Source organism: Amphiura filiformis, chromosome 10, assembly GCF_039555335.1.
Source record: "Amphiura filiformis chromosome 10, Afil_fr2py, whole genome shotgun sequence".
NCBI lineage: Eukaryota > Metazoa > Echinodermata > Ophiuroidea > Amphilepidida > Amphiuridae > Amphiura > Amphiura filiformis.
This window is the reverse complement of record NC_092637.1, coordinates 48,041,581-48,058,009: the sequence shown is the minus strand read 5'-3', so window position 1 is coordinate 48,058,009 and position 16,429 is coordinate 48,041,581. Positions and strand designations below refer to the sequence as shown.

The 16,429-nt window shown below is 36.9% G+C and overlaps 1 protein-coding gene across 1 annotated transcript; it reads left to right on the top strand.

The window, feature by feature from the left end:
• The first annotated feature begins 884 nt into the window (after positions 1–884).
• Positions 885–11,994, top strand: LOC140162303 (uncharacterized). The gene is made up of 3 exons (XM_072185541.1): positions 885–975; positions 4,302–5,170; positions 10,747–11,994. Exons 2-3 carry the CDS (start codon positions 4,342–4,344, stop codon positions 11,619–11,621), a joined length of 1,704 nt encoding a protein of 567 aa, XP_072041642.1. The 5' UTR covers positions 885–975; positions 4,302–4,341; the 3' UTR covers positions 11,622–11,994.
• The last annotated feature ends 4,435 nt before the right edge of the window (positions 11,995–16,429 follow it).

Sequence of the window (16,429 nt, the reverse complement as noted above, 5' to 3'; positions counted from 1 at the left end):
TACGATCTTTTAAAAATTTTAGATTTTTTTTTCTTCCAAAATTATAAAATAGTTAATATGCAATCATTATGAAAGTAGTTTCCAATACATTTAGACGCGAAAAACATTGGAAATTTGCAAAGAAACAACATCATAAACTTCACCTCTATCACTCGAAATATATCGCACTTTTTGGACTAGGACGCCGAGTGCGGCCTCCGAGTTGGTCTCCTACGCAGTCAGTTTGGTTACGCTCCCTCCACGTGTGGAGGGAGCGTAACCAAACTGGCTTCGTATGAGACTAACATTTGCGATCGTTCCGACATATATATAACCTGAAAATTATGATAATATGTCGGACCAACAGAAAATCATCCCGTTTTACTACAAATAGGACGAATTTGACAGTTTGCTCATAGATTAAGTTGAAACATGTGTAAGTAATTACAAATATACCAAAATCGGTTTTGAAAAAATAAAGCCATATTCTGAAAAAAGATCGTACATTTAGCTTTAAATGCGTATTGCTTGGGGGAATAAAGTCGCCTCGTACCGAATGAGGTATCAACATACCCAGAACAAAATTGTCCATGCACCCATCGACCACTTTATTTTGTAATTTAGTTTTAGTTTTTGTTTTAAGGGTAAGGATAAATTTGTGTGGAGTTTACATTAGCCCCATGGATCTCTTGCAGCGGGAAAGACCATGTGATATTAAAATATCACATGGGTTATGATTGAGGGGGTCATGATATATTAAGTAACCGAAAATAATTGTGTAATTATTACGACAAATGGGAAATTCCCAATGTTAAAAATACAAATGCAAAGGTTGGATGAACTTGAACTAATAGGTCATCATACATAATAAGTAGAACCAGTGAACCAGATCAAACCATTTTAGGAGGAAGCTCTGCATTATATTACCGACGCCATGTTTAGCAGAGATCCTGCCACAGTAATTCAAATAGTTTGATTATTTAAACCATACCAAAGGTGAGTACTGTCTTATTTAATATTAATATAATTTTATGTCAGGAAGGGTTTCTGTCCATTTTACGGCGTATCAGTGGGGAGCACGATCTAGCGGTGTTTGAACTCAAACATTCAGACAAATAGAGTTCACACACATGAGGGATGGTATGAGTTAAGTTCTATAATGGAGATCCCAATGCAGAAGGTGTCTTTCCGCCCCATGTGTATGAAAGCTTGTGATTTTCCTCTTGAGGGGGGAAACGCCCAAACTTAACTCTCAAGAACCGCAAGACCTGAAATCTGCAAATGGACAGAAACCCTCCTGGCAGGAAGGATTTCTGTTCATTTTACAAAAACATAATTTACCAATAGTACATACAAATCAATGTTTTCCAAAATATACAGCACTAAATGTGGATTAACAAAAGACAGCAGTCAAAATTGATTAGGACAGTAAAATTCCTACTCTTTTTGAAACTGACTGCGATATACATGTATAGGTTTGACTCTCTATACACGGGACCGGCGTCTTAACGTCCCCTCCGAAGGACGGAGTGTTCTCATGGTTCATTTACTTATTCTAATTGAAACATGAGTCTGAATTAATCGTCATTATGTTCTCAATTAAATCAGTTTATTTATGCACATTCTCCGATAAAGTGTTCAAAAAGCCAAATTTGTGTCGCCCATAGTTTCAAGTCGTATTCAGACTTGTTTCGTCAGAAAGAAATGACTTTTTTTAACATAACTAATACTTAGGAGTTGCTTTCTAAAATGTGTGGGGCTAGAGGTTCTAACATGCCTAGAAAGTATAAAACAATAAAGCTGATTATGCATATCCATTGTTTTCCTCCATGTCGCCAGCCAAGGTGCGTTCCGTACAATGTGTCCCTGTTCGCTATACATGCGCACATAATAATGGATTATATGTACTTTTCATTAGCTAGAATCATGCCCTAATTATAAAGTATAAAACATCACAACGCAGGTTATTAAATCTTTCGAACAGGTCTTTGAGACTATGTCGTCAATATTGTTCACAGATACGTTACCATATTTCTAATGGATAGCAATCTGTCAAAATAACTAGCTATATGAATGTTCTCATATGTGATGGATCAAGCAGGCTCCATAGTTATATTATATGTGGTACATAACACAATGGTTTCAAAGTAAAAAAATCAGGTCTATTAATGGCAAAAAATCCTGACGTTACGTTCATGTCGTCACAGATACGTTACCTAAATTCTACACCCCTCGGAAAAAACGCTGTGATAAATGAAGCCAAATACCATACCAGACTTTAGTACTTTGGGTGATGACTGATCAAGTATGAGTATTAAGTCGGTAAGTTTTTACACTTGCACGATTAAGACAAAAGTGTGAAAAGGCTTCACAGATACGTTACCACTGATACGTTACCACCAATGCGTACAAGTAATATTGCTCAAAAATCAAGTATTGTTGAAAAATCACCCATGCATTGTTTTGTGCTCTGAAATTATTAAAGTTTACGATTCTGAATGATTTTCATGAATTCTTCGTGGTTGGAATTTTGCAATTTGCGAGACCAAACTTGGACGCTTTATCGGAGAATGGGCCCGAAGTCAATACCCTAGCAAGTTACCACCGTTGGGAATTGAACCCGGAACCTCACATACTGCAGTTACTGTCCGTTTTCCTATACACAATACACAGTGCTCTCACCATTGACGCGTGACCTCTACAAATGATGTACGTTGCAAGAATGGGCACTTGCCTAGTTAACACCACTGTGTGAAAAATAACCAGCCAAAATGTTAGATATTCTCCAAACTTCTAGCAAATATATTTCTCTAACATGACCTAAAATTACAGCTAGGTTAGATGTTCAGAAATAGTCGCACTTTTGTAAAATATGAGTGAGGGCAAGGCATAGCTAGCCAACTCCCCGTGTTAATTGAATGGAGATTTGACCGAAAATATTGGTATCGGACCGCTCACTTCTGAAGGATGCCACAAAAAACGGTACAAGCTACATTTTTACTATTCTCTGGCAATCATCATGATGAGTTTCTTATATAGTATGCCGAAATTGGGTACTGTAGGTGATTGACAAAGGGTCGCACTTTTCTGATAAATACGTGACAGTGAACATGAAATATCAGCGCCCATAAACCCAAGTTAGTAGCTAGTTAGTGGAGGCCGTCACGGGACTGATTATTGAATATTGAAGTGCCTTATTAATAGATACGCACGATTTAGGGCAAGAAAAACAAACCGGGACACTTTTGGAGACATCATCATCATCATCATCATCATCATCATCACCATCATCATCATCGACATCATCATCATCATCACTTTCTACATTTTTTCTAAACAACATAGGGCCTACCGTTTTAATAAGATTTTTTTCTTGAAATGCATGTAACTATAATTATTGTTTAGAGCGTGATGAAATAAAACATCACGATTTTCATCACAAAACAAATATAATGCATAAGAAATCGTTTGTTTAGAGCGTGATGATGAAATAAAACATCACGATTTTCATCCCGAAACAAAGTAATACATAAGAAATCAATTTTTCGTGAGTGATGAAATAAAACATCAAAATTGTCATCACGAAACAAAGTAATACATGAGAAATCGTTTGTTTTAAAGCGTGATGAAATAAAACATCACGATTTTCATCACAAAACAAAGTAATTGGCCTACAAAAGAAATACATTTTTTCGAGAGTGATTAAATAAAACATCACGATTTTCATCACGGAACAAAGTAATACATAAGACATCGTTTGTTTGATTGCAATCAACCGCGACAGTTCGTCTCACACACATAACAATGCACTGCGATCAAATAGGTTGATGACAACATTTGATTGAATGGACTGCACTGCGCCATGATTACGTGCACCGGTTCAAATCCTTTGTTTGGAGCCAATCAATAATTTCACGTACAGCCTCTATGCAAATTAGAGTTTACACACGCTGCAGCTGGGGTAATCGACCGAAGCTGGTTGCCGTTAGTGATCGAATGCATGAGCTTATTTGCTTTACTGAATCGATTTACTGGATTAATTTCCTGTTAACTGGGTTTAATGCCACAAAGGTCGAATCGCCTTTGCCATGGACCATGACTGCATCATGATGGATCTTGGCAAGTACCACAACAGTTAGGCTAACATAATATATCGGGCACAATTTTTAAAATGTCTCACAATTTTGCGCTTTTTTTTGTCCATAACCAATTTCAATTTTTGTGTTAAAAATTCTAATTATCTTTGCTTTGACACAAGGTCAGTTTCCGTGAACAAAATAATGAATAATGATTTGAACATTCTTTTCTCATTACCATTTCAGCTTCTTAAAGTTCACATACCTGTTGCAGAACCACAAGCCAATGGCAAGTAATGAGCCACCAAAAATAAAATCCACATTTGACGAATCAAGCCTTGAATGTCACGAACTGGTAGGACATGGAGCTAGTGGCTATGTTTACAGAGCCACTTGGAAATCCGAGAAATATGGCAACATTGAAGTGGCCGCCAAAAAGATGCCAATACTTCCGAGCGACGACATTGGGGAAAAGTTTGGTTGCGAGATTAATTACCTCCAAACTCTCGAACATGAAAATATAATCACTTATTATGGTCACGCAGTCACTAAAGAAAATCTTGTGATTATTACGGAATATGCACGGAATGGATCGCTTCATGACCACCTCAAACGCATACGACGTCTCACCCCAGCTCTGAAAGTGAAATGGGCAATACAAATCGCAAAAGGCATCAAGTATCTCCAAGACAAGAAGATTTTGCATCGGGATGTAAAATCAGGAAATATTTTGATAACTGGTCAAAATAACTTGAAGATATGCGATTTCGGTGTCGCAAAAGATCTAAGCAACACGACAACCACTTCCAACGCCAAAGGGACTTACAAATGGCTAGCTCCAGAAGTTTACACCGATGAGAAATTGTCTCCTAGTGCAGATATTTTTGCATTTGGCGTCGTTCTTTGGGAATTAGAAACATGTGAGACACCTTACAAAGATCTGAAGAGGCCAGAAAGAGTTATATGGGAAGTTGGTAGCAAAGGATTACGACCCGAGATTCCAAAGACCTGTCCTCGTGTTCTTAAGAAGCTGATGAAGCGATGCTGGGACAAAGATAGAAGGAAGCGACCAGATGCAAACGAGATCATACAGATACTGGAATCGTTTCGATCAAGTAAGTGCATGCCTCTCATATCCCTGATTGAACATAACAGCGTCAGCTGTGATTACTAATTTTAACCCTTTAAAAAACACAGAAGGGCAGAGGCATTGCTTCAGCTGACTTCGTCGCTAACGGGTTTCGCTCATATCCCTGGTCAGTCAAGTAATCAGAAATAAACGACTGTGTGTGCATGCATCTCACATCACCCGGAAATCCCAGGTGATGTGATGATTTGATTGTTTCCGTTTTTCCTGATCAAACTCGTAACGGAATAAAGCAAAACTCACTGATAAAGTAAGATTTACTGTTCGAAAAGAAATAAGAGTCGCGTCCGGGACATCTAAACACCTGTTGCTGCGGACGACTTAGTTCTTGGCCACGCGCCATAAAATTTGTATTATATCGAGAATTTCAAAAAATCTAAATTATTTGATATCAAAAGGACATTCCTCGTATTCAGAATGCTATTCGATATGTCTGATGTGCTCTCATGTCCCACAAAAAATGCTATGCAAACGTTGAAATCGCCTGAATCAGATGGGTTAAGTTCTGAATTTTATAAAATAATTTTCAATTGTTTGGGATTTGCTTCGTTTGTTAAATTAGGAGATCCACGTCAATATCAGAAGAACTGGCGGCATATTTCCCTACTATTAGTCAGCCTCTCAGCCACGCGCAATTGGGAAATGGTGTTCACTTTATGTTTGAAGTCGATTCTAGACCAAAATTTTCCGAGGAACACGATCCCGGTGGGCCTTTTTTTGAAAAAATGTGCCCAAAGTGCTCTTTTCCGGGGGTGCTCCCATTTTGGGGGTCAAAATTTGTTTTTAAGTATTCTCTGGCCAAATATGGTATATTTGGTGTCTATTTATATGTTATCGAGCATGGAAAATCTATTCTGATAGTTTTTAAAATAGCTGCCTTTGCTCAAAAATCCAAAATGGCGCCCGAAATGCCCTTTTTCCGGGGGTGCTCCCATGTTGGGGGTCAAAATTTGTTTTTAAGCATTCTCTGGCCAAATATGGTACATTTGGTGTATCTTTATATGTTTTCGAGCATGACAAATCTATTCTGATAGTTTTTAAAATCAAAAATAGCTGCCTTATGCTCAAAAATCCAAAATGGCGCCTAAAATGCAATATTTGTCCAAATTGAAATATTTGCCCATGTAGGAACATTTTTAAAATGATTTTAGTACTTATTTGCATTGTGTGGGGTACAAAGATCACAATCAATCTATTTTCAAAATTCAAAATGGCTGCTGCATACCCAAAACTCAAATTGGCGGCCAAAACGATGTAGTAATGTGGCCAAAAGAAAACAATGTTCCACAACTTTAGTGTCGAAAATTAAGTGTTAGTCTAATTATAATCATGTAGAAATGTGTTGGCAGCAGTTTATGAAAGCTCAAAATGGTTGCTCTTGGCTGAAATCATATAGTAATGTCCGTCACATAGCTCATATACTAGTATATGATGTTTCCAAAAGTTTAAACTGACTTTCAGCACAACTTTTGGTCGAATGAGGGCGTTGTATAAGGTTGGCAATTCCAGTCCTTGATCGCGATTTAGTTCTGGCGATTTCTTCTTGATCTGGAGGGCCTCCCGCACTAAACGGGGGTACTCTCTATCATCCTTGGCTAACACCTTTGTGGATTCCCAGTCGATGTTGTGGTGGGACTCTGTTTTGTGCTCTGCAACAGCAGATGGTTTGCGGCTGGGGGCAGTTGACTTGTGCTCCTTCAGTCTATCTCCGAGTTGTCTACCTGTCTGGCCGATGTATGAACTTGTACACTCGCCGCAGGGTATCTCATAGACCACACCTGATTTTTTCTCAGTTGGAGTGGGATCCTTAGGTGCGACTAATAGTTTTCTCAGCGTATTGTGCTGTCTGAAGCTTGTAGCAACACCGTAGGATTTGAAAATACGCTGGAGCTTCTGTGACAACCCCTCTATAAAGGAGTACCCCCGTTTAGTGCGGGAGGCCCTCCAGATCAAGAAGAAATCGACAGAACTAAATCGCGACCAAGGACTGGAATTGCCAACCTTACACAACGCCCTCATTCGACCAAAAGTTGCCAATGATCAACAAAAGGGCAAGTCCATCACAACATCTTAGGACTTCTTCTGATGAAGATTCTAGGTTAGTGAATTTTTGTGCTGAAAGTCAGTTTAAACTTTTGGAAATTGTTTATTACCAGCACGTATGAACTTACATTCGAGTATGATAATGTTCTTAGGTTCAATTTGCATTTTCCCCTCTTCCACCATCTGTCTCACCTCATCTTCATTTGGAAGTGCCGAACCACGGTACCAAACGGGCTTAAGAACATCATCATCAAGTTCCCAGGCGTAGTATAGAGGATTCTGTTGTTTGAACATACCAACCAGGCAATTAACCATACAGTTTACTACCAAGTTTGCACGTTGGATGTGGCATTTCATTGATTTACCGTCAGGGGTAAGCGTCTGAGACGAGGTTACCTTCCGCTTCTTTCCCTTTCCACACATTCTCATTGCATAGCGACTATCCCCTGCCGTCATTTCCTTCATTGGCCTGTTGTAAACTATGTGAAGTATGAAGTCTGTAACTTCATTAACATTGGCTGCAGTTCCTTCAAGGCTAGATAGAAGTTCAACACTGTACCTGTCTAAGGGTCGTCCAGACAAAGGAAGAAAAAGAAGATAAACATAGTGGACACCTTGACCAACAGTTACCACAGCTTGGTGAATGGAATGACTTCCTTACAAATGAATCCAACAAACTGCATCTAACGCAACTTCTAGCTGATTTCATCTTATCTGATGAATCTACTCTAGGAAGAGATGTTTTTGTCACAAAGGGTCATGTGTGTTTTTGCCTTCCGTCAGAACCAGAGTCAGTAATACGAGAAATCACAGTTTCCTATCAAAGAGAAGCTGACCCTCGCCTGGCTTTCCACGCAGTGTATTCTACTGCAACACATAATACTTGTGTGGTAGCTGATGACACAGATGTATTTATTCTGTTGCTACTAAGAACCTGTATTTCAGACAAGGGACCAGGCTGCCAAGAGCAGGCAAATCACCTTGGAATAGATATTTGCAAGAGCCTACCTGCTTTTCATGTAGTAACAGGCAGCGACTTCACGCAACCTTTCTATGGCCGGTCTAAAATGAGAGCCTTTACCAAGATACAACAGAATCCAGAAAGCCTAGAACTTATATCTAGCCTTGAAGGAACTGCAGCCAATGTTAATGAAGTTACAGACTTCATACTTCACATAGTTTACAACAGGCCAAGGATTGAAAAGACGGCAGGGGATAGTCGCTATGCAATGAGAATGTGTGGAAAGGGAAAGAAGCGGAAGGTAACCCCGTCTCAGAGGCTTCCCCTGACAGTAAATCAATGAAATGCCACATCCAACGTGCAAACTTTGTAGTAAACTGTATGGTTATTTTGCCTGGTTGGTATGTTCAAACAACAGAATCCTCTATACTACGGCTGGGAACTTGATGATGATGATGTTCTGAAGCCCGTTTGGTACTGTGGTTCGCACTTCCAAATGAAGATGAGTTGACGTGAGATGGTGGAAGAGGAGGAAGGGAATGCTCCAGAAGCAGTCATGCCGACTCCAGAAATCCCAACAGAACTAAAGGGGATATGATCTGATCAGCGACTCTGAAGATTCAAAGGACGAAGAAGTCCCGTTGAGTGAAGAGAGTTCAGAAGAGGACTCGTAAAAATGACAATTAATAACTATAATGAAATAGGAAAATACGAAATAAACTTTATCGGCCATCTTGAATGTAACGGTAATTAAGGTAATTGGTGTTCAAAATGGCGATCAAAATGACCTGCGAACAGCAAATCACTATTAGATGGTGTTTTAGTTCTTGCAGCTATTTTGGATTTTGAAGGGAGCTGTAATATAAGTTTAAATCAGGAAAATGCAAATTGAACCTAAGATAATTATCATATACTTGTACAAACAGTCATTATGAGCTATGTGACGGACATTACTATATGATTTCAGCCAATAGTAACCATTTTGAGCTTTCATAAACTGCTGCCAACACATTTCTACATGATTATATTTAGACTAACACTTAATTTTCGACACTAACGTTGTGGAACATTGTTTTCTTTTGGCCACATTACTACATCGTTTTGGCCGCCAATTTGAGTTTTGGGTATGCAGCAGCCATTTTGAATTTTGAAAATAGATTGATTGTGATCTTTGTACCCCACACAATGCAAATAAGTACTAAAATCATTTTAAAAATGTTCCTACATGGGGAAATATTTCAATTTGGACAAATATTGCATGTTAGGCGCCATTTTGGATTTTTGAGCATAAGGCAGCTATTTTTGATTTTAAAGACTATCAGAATAGATTTGTCATGCTCGAAAACATATAAAGAGACACCAAATGTACCATATTTGGCCAGAGAATGCTTAAAAACAAATTTTGACCCCCAACATGGGAGCACCCCGAAAAAGGGCATTTCAAGCGCCATTTTGGATTTTTGAGCAAAGGCAGCTATTTTAAAACTATCAGAATAGATTTTCCATGCTCGAAAACATATAAATAGACACCAAATATACGATATTTGGCCAGAGTATGCTTAAAAACAAATTTTGACCCCCAAAATGGGAGCACTCCCGGAAAAAGGCATTTTGGGCGCCATTTTGGATTTTTGCATAAAGCAGCTATTTTGATTTTAAAACTAACAGAATAGATTTTCCATGCTCGAAAACATATAAATAGACACCAAATATACCATATTTGGCCAGAGAATACTTAAAAACAAATTTTGACCCCCAAAATGGGAGCACCCCGGAAAAAGAGCACTTTGGGCACATTTTTTCAAAAAAGGCCCACCGGGATCGTGTTCCTCGGAAAATTTTGGTCAGGAATCAACTTCAAACATAAAGTGAACACCATTTCCCAATTGCGCGTGGCTGAGAGGCTGACTATATAGAGTATCTTATAAACTCGCTTCGTCGTGCATTGCAACCATATTGAAATCCTGCTTGTCTGGCATCATCACGAGTTAATATACACGAACACCAAAAAGGTTTTGTCTCGGGACGATATAAAAACATACGTTTAATGTACGACCTGATTAGTTTGGCAGAGAATAAATGCATTCCTGGTCTTTTTCCTCATCAGTTCGAAAAGGCCTTTGACTCGGTATCACATACATTAATAATGAAAATATTAGATACATTTAATTTTGGCAATTCCATCAATAAATGGATTTGTGTTTTTTTTTTATAATCAAACTTCATCATCAGTCCTCCTAGTTAATGGATTTCTTTCGGAATCATTTAAGGCCAGTTTGTCCCCGGGAGTTTGTCACTTTTAAAACTGGGCCTTCATCTTATCAATATTGCTTGTAACTTTACTTCTTGAGATCACATTGGATTCAATTGGGTGTCATAATGTGCAGGGGATTAGATAGCGCATCTATTAAAAGCAATTTACCCAAATATGGTTTAGTTTTGAGGATTTTTAGGAAGTATAAGGATACTTTTTTTGGCGCAGTATCTTGTAAATGTTCAAATCATTGAATGCAATTTATCTCTTATTGTGTAATGTATAGGCCTACATACAGGTTTGCAGTGGCACCACAAGAACACCATACACGCAGATGTCAGTGCATGCCATTGGATCAGCAATCAACAGCTGGCAGTATGTATGTGGGGTCGCGTGGAGGTGCATGAGGTGACTACAGAGAGTTCTCATCTAGCATACACACTTACAAATCAAGACTGGGAAGGTGCTGGTGTACGTGTAGCAGTGAGTGAATCCTTACCGGATAAAATTTTAGTGATATGTGCAGACCAACCATATGTGTATCAATACCCGCGTCACGAGGCTAAGGAAATGGTCAAGAAATATAAGATCCAGGGTGATAGGGTTGACCCACAGCTTATAGTAGCCAATGCCAATACTGCTGTAGTTAAGTTACATGATGTTATGACAAGTACACTACGAGGAACACTAGTTATTTGTAGTATACCAAGAACACTACGAGGAACACTAGTTATTTGTAGTCTACCTGATTTCTCCTCACAATCCCATGTACAGATCAATTTTGATCTATATGATCTTAGCATCAGCCCAGATTACTTGCTAGTAATGGGAGAGCATGAAATGGTAGTGAAAGCAATAGATAATGCTAGTCAGGATTTATGTAGGATAAAGAAACCTGATGATGTAACGACATTTCGCTGTGTGTCATTTAAGAATCATGATAAGGAGATATATGCTGTTTGTAGTCAGGATGGGGGCAGGTGTCGTGTGTATAAATACATCTGGGGTGGGGAGGGCAATCCAGACTACACCAATGTAGGTTGTGTCATTGATGGGTTAAGAGGGGTGGAATACAGGTCCTTATCAGTGACATCTGATAACAATGGGTTACTAGCTGTGGGTGAATGGTTAAACAATGTAAAGGTGTACTCTCTAGAATAAGAATGCTAGAATCAGATATTACAGAGTTTGCGAAATGAAGTTTGCAAATTTACTGTTACTTCTACGTCAACGTCACATATCGGTTGGGTTTCTTGCTCTGATTTACTTCAATGCGAAAGTTTAATTGCTTACTGCACCAACAGTGTCTTGCCGCTTAAACTCGGGACATGTGCATCAATAGGCGATCAAAAGAAAGCCATGTATAAGAGACTGCCGCAAATGTCTTCCTTTTGTTATGTCGAGTGGTTTGATTGTCAAACTCCGGCACAAAACACTCTACCTGAGGCGTTTAATTAAAATAAAGGTAAAAGAACTCGCCATAGACGATGACCTTTTCAACAGGGATTATGTCAGGAGCCAGCAGCGCCAATCTCCTTAACGTTAATTTTGACAATTTCATATTTCCATTTTGCAACACAAAACGTAATGAAACACCCTTTCTTTCTTTCTTTCTCCTCCTTCCCAATCTCTCTCCTTCCTCTCCTATTTCCCCCTCCCTCCCTTCCCCATATTCTCCCACCCTTCTCCCCTCACGCTCGGCTCTATCAAACTTTACCCACTCCTATCTATAATACACCTCTTTTACTCCAGGGCACTCCAATTCCCCCTCCACTTTCAAGGGGAAACATTGACAAAAATGGACCAAAAAGACCTACAAACGTAAAATACCACGGCGGCCAGCATCTCACGGGGGGAGGGTCAATCAGGGGGACAAAATGTCCCATGGGGGAGCTGTCTCTTCCCCTTGGTTACGCCACTGCACCTCTCTGTCCATGCCCTCCCTCTCCTCCCTACCCCCTTTCTTACGAGATGCAACTTATGACATGTTCTATTTAGATTTGTATGCACCTGCTATAGATATGCTACTCTTCCCAGAAGTCTACTACACTGCCTGCTCCAGTAAAAACAAGCCATTTTTACGTTACGTGAAATTAATTCACAGAACGCCATTTCGCAAGCTGATTTTTTTTTACTTCATGATCACACACAAAAGTATATACCAATTAAAAGTACTTTAACTTAATTCAATCAATAAGTCTTCTGGGCTTGATAATTTTGATGCAAAATTACTTAAACTTGCTGCTCCAGTTATTTGTCACTCGCTTGCTTGTATATGTAACTTGTCTGTGTTCACTGCTACATTCCCATCAGACTGGAAATAAGCTAAAGTAACTCCTATTTATAAAGAAGGCTTTCAAATTGATGTGAGCAACTACAGGCCCATATCTGTGTTAATATTGAGCGTGCTGTTTATGATCAACTTGTACCAATATTTAACTATGTGTAATATTTTGAATCCATCTCAATCAGGATTTTGATGTAACCATTCAACTAATTCAACACTTCTTCATGTATCTGATTACATTCTTTAAAATATTAATAACGGGAAAGTAACTGTCAGAAAAAGACGTTTGATACTAGTCATGAAATTCTCATTAGTACATTGTTTAACTTTGGTATCAAAGATTATGCCTTAAACAGGGTTGTCTCTTACTTAAAAACATTAATATTGGCATACCTCAAGGATCCATACTGGGACCATTTTTATTTATCATTTACGTAAACGCTTTGCCTGATAGCAATGTGTGATTTATTAAACAAGCTATCTACTGCTGATAGCAATGTGTGATTTATTAAAAAAAGCTATCTACTGATGATAGCAATTTGTAATTTATTAAAACAAGCCATATACTGCTGATAGCAATGTGTTATTTATTAAAACATGCTATCTACTGCTGATAGCAATGTGTGTTTTATTAAAACAAGCTATCTACTGATGATAGCAATGTGTGTTTTATTAAAACAAACTATCTACTGATGATAGCAATGTGTGATTTATTTTTTTTAAAGCTATCTACTGATGATAGCAATGTGTGTTTTTATTAAAACAAGCTATCTACTGATGATAGCAATGTGTGATTTATTAAAAAAGCTATCTACTGATGATAGCAATGTGTGATTGATTAATAAAGCTATCTACTGATGAAAGCAATGTGTGATATATTAAAACAAGCTATCTACTGATGATAGCAATGTGTGTTTTATTAAAAAAGCTATCTACTGATGATAGCAATGTGTGATTTATTAAAAACCTATCTACTGCTGATAGCAATGTGTGATTTATTAAAACCAGCTATCTACTGGTGATAGCAATGTGTGATTTATGAAACAAGCTATCTACTGATGATAGCAATGTGTGTTTTATTTAAACAAGCTATCTACTGATGATAGCAATGTGTGTTTTATTAAAACAAGCTATCTACTGATGATAGCAATGTGTGATATATTAAAACAAGCTATCTACTGATGATAGCAATGTGTGATTTATTAAACAAGCTATCTACTGATGATAGCAATGTGTGATTTATTTAAACAAGCTATCTACTGATGATAGCAATGTGTGTTTTTATATATCTACTGATGATAGCAATGTGTGATATATTAAAACAAGCTATCTACTGATGATAGCAATGTGTGATTTATTAAAACAAGCTATCTACTGATGATAGCAATGTGTGATTTATTTAAACAAGCTATCTACTGATGATAGCAATGTGTGATTTATTCAAACAAGCTATCTACTGATGATAGCAATGTAAGTTTTATTAAAACAAGCTATATACTGATGATAGCAATGTGTGATTTATTTAAACAAGCTATCTACTGATGATAGCAATGTGTGATATATTAAAACAAGCTATCTACTGATGATAGCAATGTGTGTTTTATCAAAAAGCTATCTACTGATGATAGCAATGTGTGATTTATTAAACAAGCTATCTACTGATGATAACATTGTGTGATTTATTTAAACAAGCTATCTACTGATGATAGGAATGTGTGATTTATTCAAACAAGCTATCTACTGATGATAGCAATGTGTGATTTATTCAAACAAGCTATCTACTGCTGATAGCAATGTGTTTTATTAAAAAAGCTATCTACTGATGATAGCAATGTGTGATTTATTAAAAAAGCTATCTACTGATGATAGCAATGTGTGATTTATTCAAACAAGCTATCTACTGATGATAGCAATGTGTGATTTATTCAAACAAGCTATCTACTGATGATAGCAATGTGTGATTTATTTAAACAAGCTATCTACTGCTGATAGCAATGTGTGATTTATTAAACAAGCTATCTACTGATGATAGCAATGTGTGTTTTATTAAAACAAGCTATCTACTGATGATAGCAATGTGTGTATTATTAAAAAAGCTATCTACTGCTGATAGCAATGTGTGTTTTATTAAAAAAGCTATCTACTGATGATAGCAATGTGTGATTTATTAAACAAGCTATATACTGATGATAGCAATGTGTGATTTATTAAAACAAGCTATATACTGATGATAGCAATGTGTGTTTTATTAAAACAAGCTATCTACTGCTGATAGCAATGTGTGATTTATTTAAACAAGCTATCTACTGATTATAGCAATGTGATTTATTTAAACAAGCTATCTATTGCTGATAGCAATGTGTGATTTATTAAACAAGCTATATACTGATGATAGCAATGTGTGATTTATTAAAACAAGGTATATACTGATGATAGCAATGTGTGATTTATTAAAACAAGCTATATACTGATGATAGCAATGTGTGATTTATTAAAACAAGCTATATACTGATGATAGCAATGTGTGTTTTATTAAAACAAGCTATCTACTGCTGATAGCAATGTGTGATTTATTTAAACAAGCTATCTACTGATGATAGCAATGTGATTTATTTAAACAAGCTATCTACTGCTGATAGCAATGTGTGTTTTATTAAACAAGCTATCTACTGCTGATAGCAATGTGTGATTTATTAAACAGGCTATCTACTGCTGATAGCAATGTGTGATTTATTAAACAAGCTATGATAGCAATGTGTGATTTATTAAACAAGCTATATACTGATGATAGCAATGTAAGTGTTATTAAAACAAGCTATATACTGATGATAGCAATGTGTGATATATTAAAACAAGCTATCTACTGATGATAGCAATGTGTGATTTATTAAAAACCTATCTACTGCTGATACTGATAACAATGTGTGATTTATTAAAACAAGCTATCTACTGCTGATAGCAATGTGTGATTTATTAAACAAGCTATCTACTGCTGATAGCAATGTGTGATATATTAAAACAAGCTATCTACTGATGATAGCAATGTGTGTTTTATTCAAAAATCTATCTACTGATGATAGCAATGTGTGATTTATTTAAACAAGCTATCTACTGATGATAGCAATGTGTGATTTATTCAAACAAGCTATCTACTGATGATAGCAATGTAAGTTTTATTAAAACAAGCTATCTACTGATGATAGCAATGTGTGATTTATTTAAACAAGCTATCTACTGATGATAGCAATGTGTGATATATTAAAACAAGCTATCTACTGCTGATAGCAATGTGTGATTTATTTAAACAAGCTATCTACTGATGATAGCAATGTGTGATTTATTCAAACAAGCTATCTACTGATGATAGCAATGTGTGATTTATTCAAACAAGCTATCTACTGATGATAGCAATGTGTGTTTTATTCAAACAAGCTATCTACTGATGATAGCAATGTGTGATTTATTAAACAAGCTATATACTGATGATAGCAATGTAAGTGTTATTAAAACAAGCTATATACTGATGATAGCAATGTGTGATATATTAAAACAAGCTATATACTGATGATAGCAATGTGTGTTTTATTAAAACAAGCTATCTACTGCTGATAGCAATGTGTGATTTATTTAAACAAGCTATCTACTGATTATAGCAATGTGATTTATTTAAACAAGCTATCTA

What these genes read in the sequence shown, in the direction of transcription:
- LOC140162303 (XM_072185541.1), top strand. Translation starts at nt 4,342, where the DNA reads ATGGCAAGTAATGAGCCACCAAAAATAAAATCCACATTTGACGAATCA. An exon ending in ACTGGAATCGTTTCGATCAA is followed by an intron (nt 5,171 to 10,746) that starts GTAAGTGCATGC and finishes TGTAATGTATAG; the next exon opens with GCCTACATACAGGTTTGCAG.